This window comes from Cyprinodon variegatus, unplaced genomic scaffold (assembly GCF_000732505.1).
Source record: "Cyprinodon variegatus isolate N-32 unplaced genomic scaffold, C_variegatus-1.0 Scaffold535, whole genome shotgun sequence".
Taxonomy (NCBI): domain Eukaryota; kingdom Metazoa; phylum Chordata; class Actinopteri; order Cyprinodontiformes; family Cyprinodontidae; genus Cyprinodon; species Cyprinodon variegatus.
In genome coordinates this window covers 60,462-61,627 of record NW_015150988.1, presented here as the reverse complement: position 1 = coordinate 61,627, position 1,166 = coordinate 60,462, and the positions used below count along the sequence as shown (strand labels likewise).

At 42.5% G+C, this 1,166-nt stretch overlaps 1 protein-coding gene across 1 annotated transcript in view; it reads right to left on the bottom strand.

Annotated features, from left to right (window-relative positions):
- The window catches only part of cilp2 (cartilage intermediate layer protein 2), a 28,508-nt gene that overhangs the window by 9,532 nt on the left and 17,810 nt on the right, over positions 1–1,166 (bottom strand). Inside the window, exon 6 of the mRNA XM_015391300.1 lies at positions 3–236. Within this exon, the coding sequence (XP_015246786.1) occupies positions 3–236 (234 nt within the window). The remainder of the gene's footprint in view (positions 1–2; positions 237–1,166) is intronic.

The following is a 1,166-nucleotide window of genomic DNA, read 5'->3' as shown; positions in this document are numbered from 1 at the left end:
TTTATTGATGGTAATTAAGGTTGAGCTTGAGGAGCAGATTCCTGAGAGTGTGAACTGCCCCTTCTTGTCTGTCAGAGTGCTGATGACTTTAGGGTGGCTGGTCAGAGCCACAGTGGCCCCTGCCACAGGGACTCCGGTCACAGTTTGAATGTCTCCGAACACCACATGATCCGCACACGTACAAATGCTGCAGTCCTCACTTGGATGGCCTTCAGCACACTTCAGCTGGCATTTGGCTGTTGAAAAAAAACATATGAAGACATACATGAAATTTGAAAAAAAAAAAGCCAAAGCATAGACATTCAAAGGTCCTGAAATAATAACAGAACATCTCAAGATAACATTCCCATCACATTGTGTGGATGTCTTTAAGCATTGAGAGTACAAACTTGGATTAAGGCCGGGCATACACTGTACAAGTTTCTGCCCTTTTCGGGATGATTCTCCAGTCGTGCGAGAACTGATCAGCGTCCTGCATCGTGTAGTATACAGGGCGTAACGAGATGCAATTAGCCTCTCACGACCAACTCCCGAGTTTAGAACACCTACAAACTCCTGATGGGCCCTTGGTCTTTTCCTGGTTGTTTAGCTGTTACTGCTGTCACTCCTGAAAAGCTCACTTTACAAACATCTGATGCACCACTGAATCAGTTCTGTGACTGTATGGTCACAGCGCTGATGAAGTCGTACACAGTACTGTAATTAGAACTGTAGGGTCACAAGTGTTTTTCTCTGCTTCGTTCTTGGATTTTTTAGATATCTTAAACGGTCCAGGAGTTATAATCTTGCAGAAAAAAGTGGGTCTGTAAAAGATGACAGATAGTGAGGAAATCTGCTACTATAAATTAGCCATTTTCGCTTCTGTTGGGTCATGTATTCTAGAAGGTGGTGCATTAATTTACACAAATCTTTGAATTGGTCTCATGTACTTGTGTGTGTTTGTGTATGCTTTTGGTTATTAGGCTCTCAGCTAGGATGTCTGAAAAAAGTAAGAGAGACAATAGAGACTCCTTTAAAAGGCAAAAGGAGAGTTACATTCAAAGAACTGTGCAACACCCCTCTTAAAACTCCTTCATTGGCTCCATAAAGCAGCAGATCCACTTCAAGGTCCTCTAAATTATTGTCATGATCTGGCCTGTTTGCTCTCCCCTAATTAGTAATTCCTC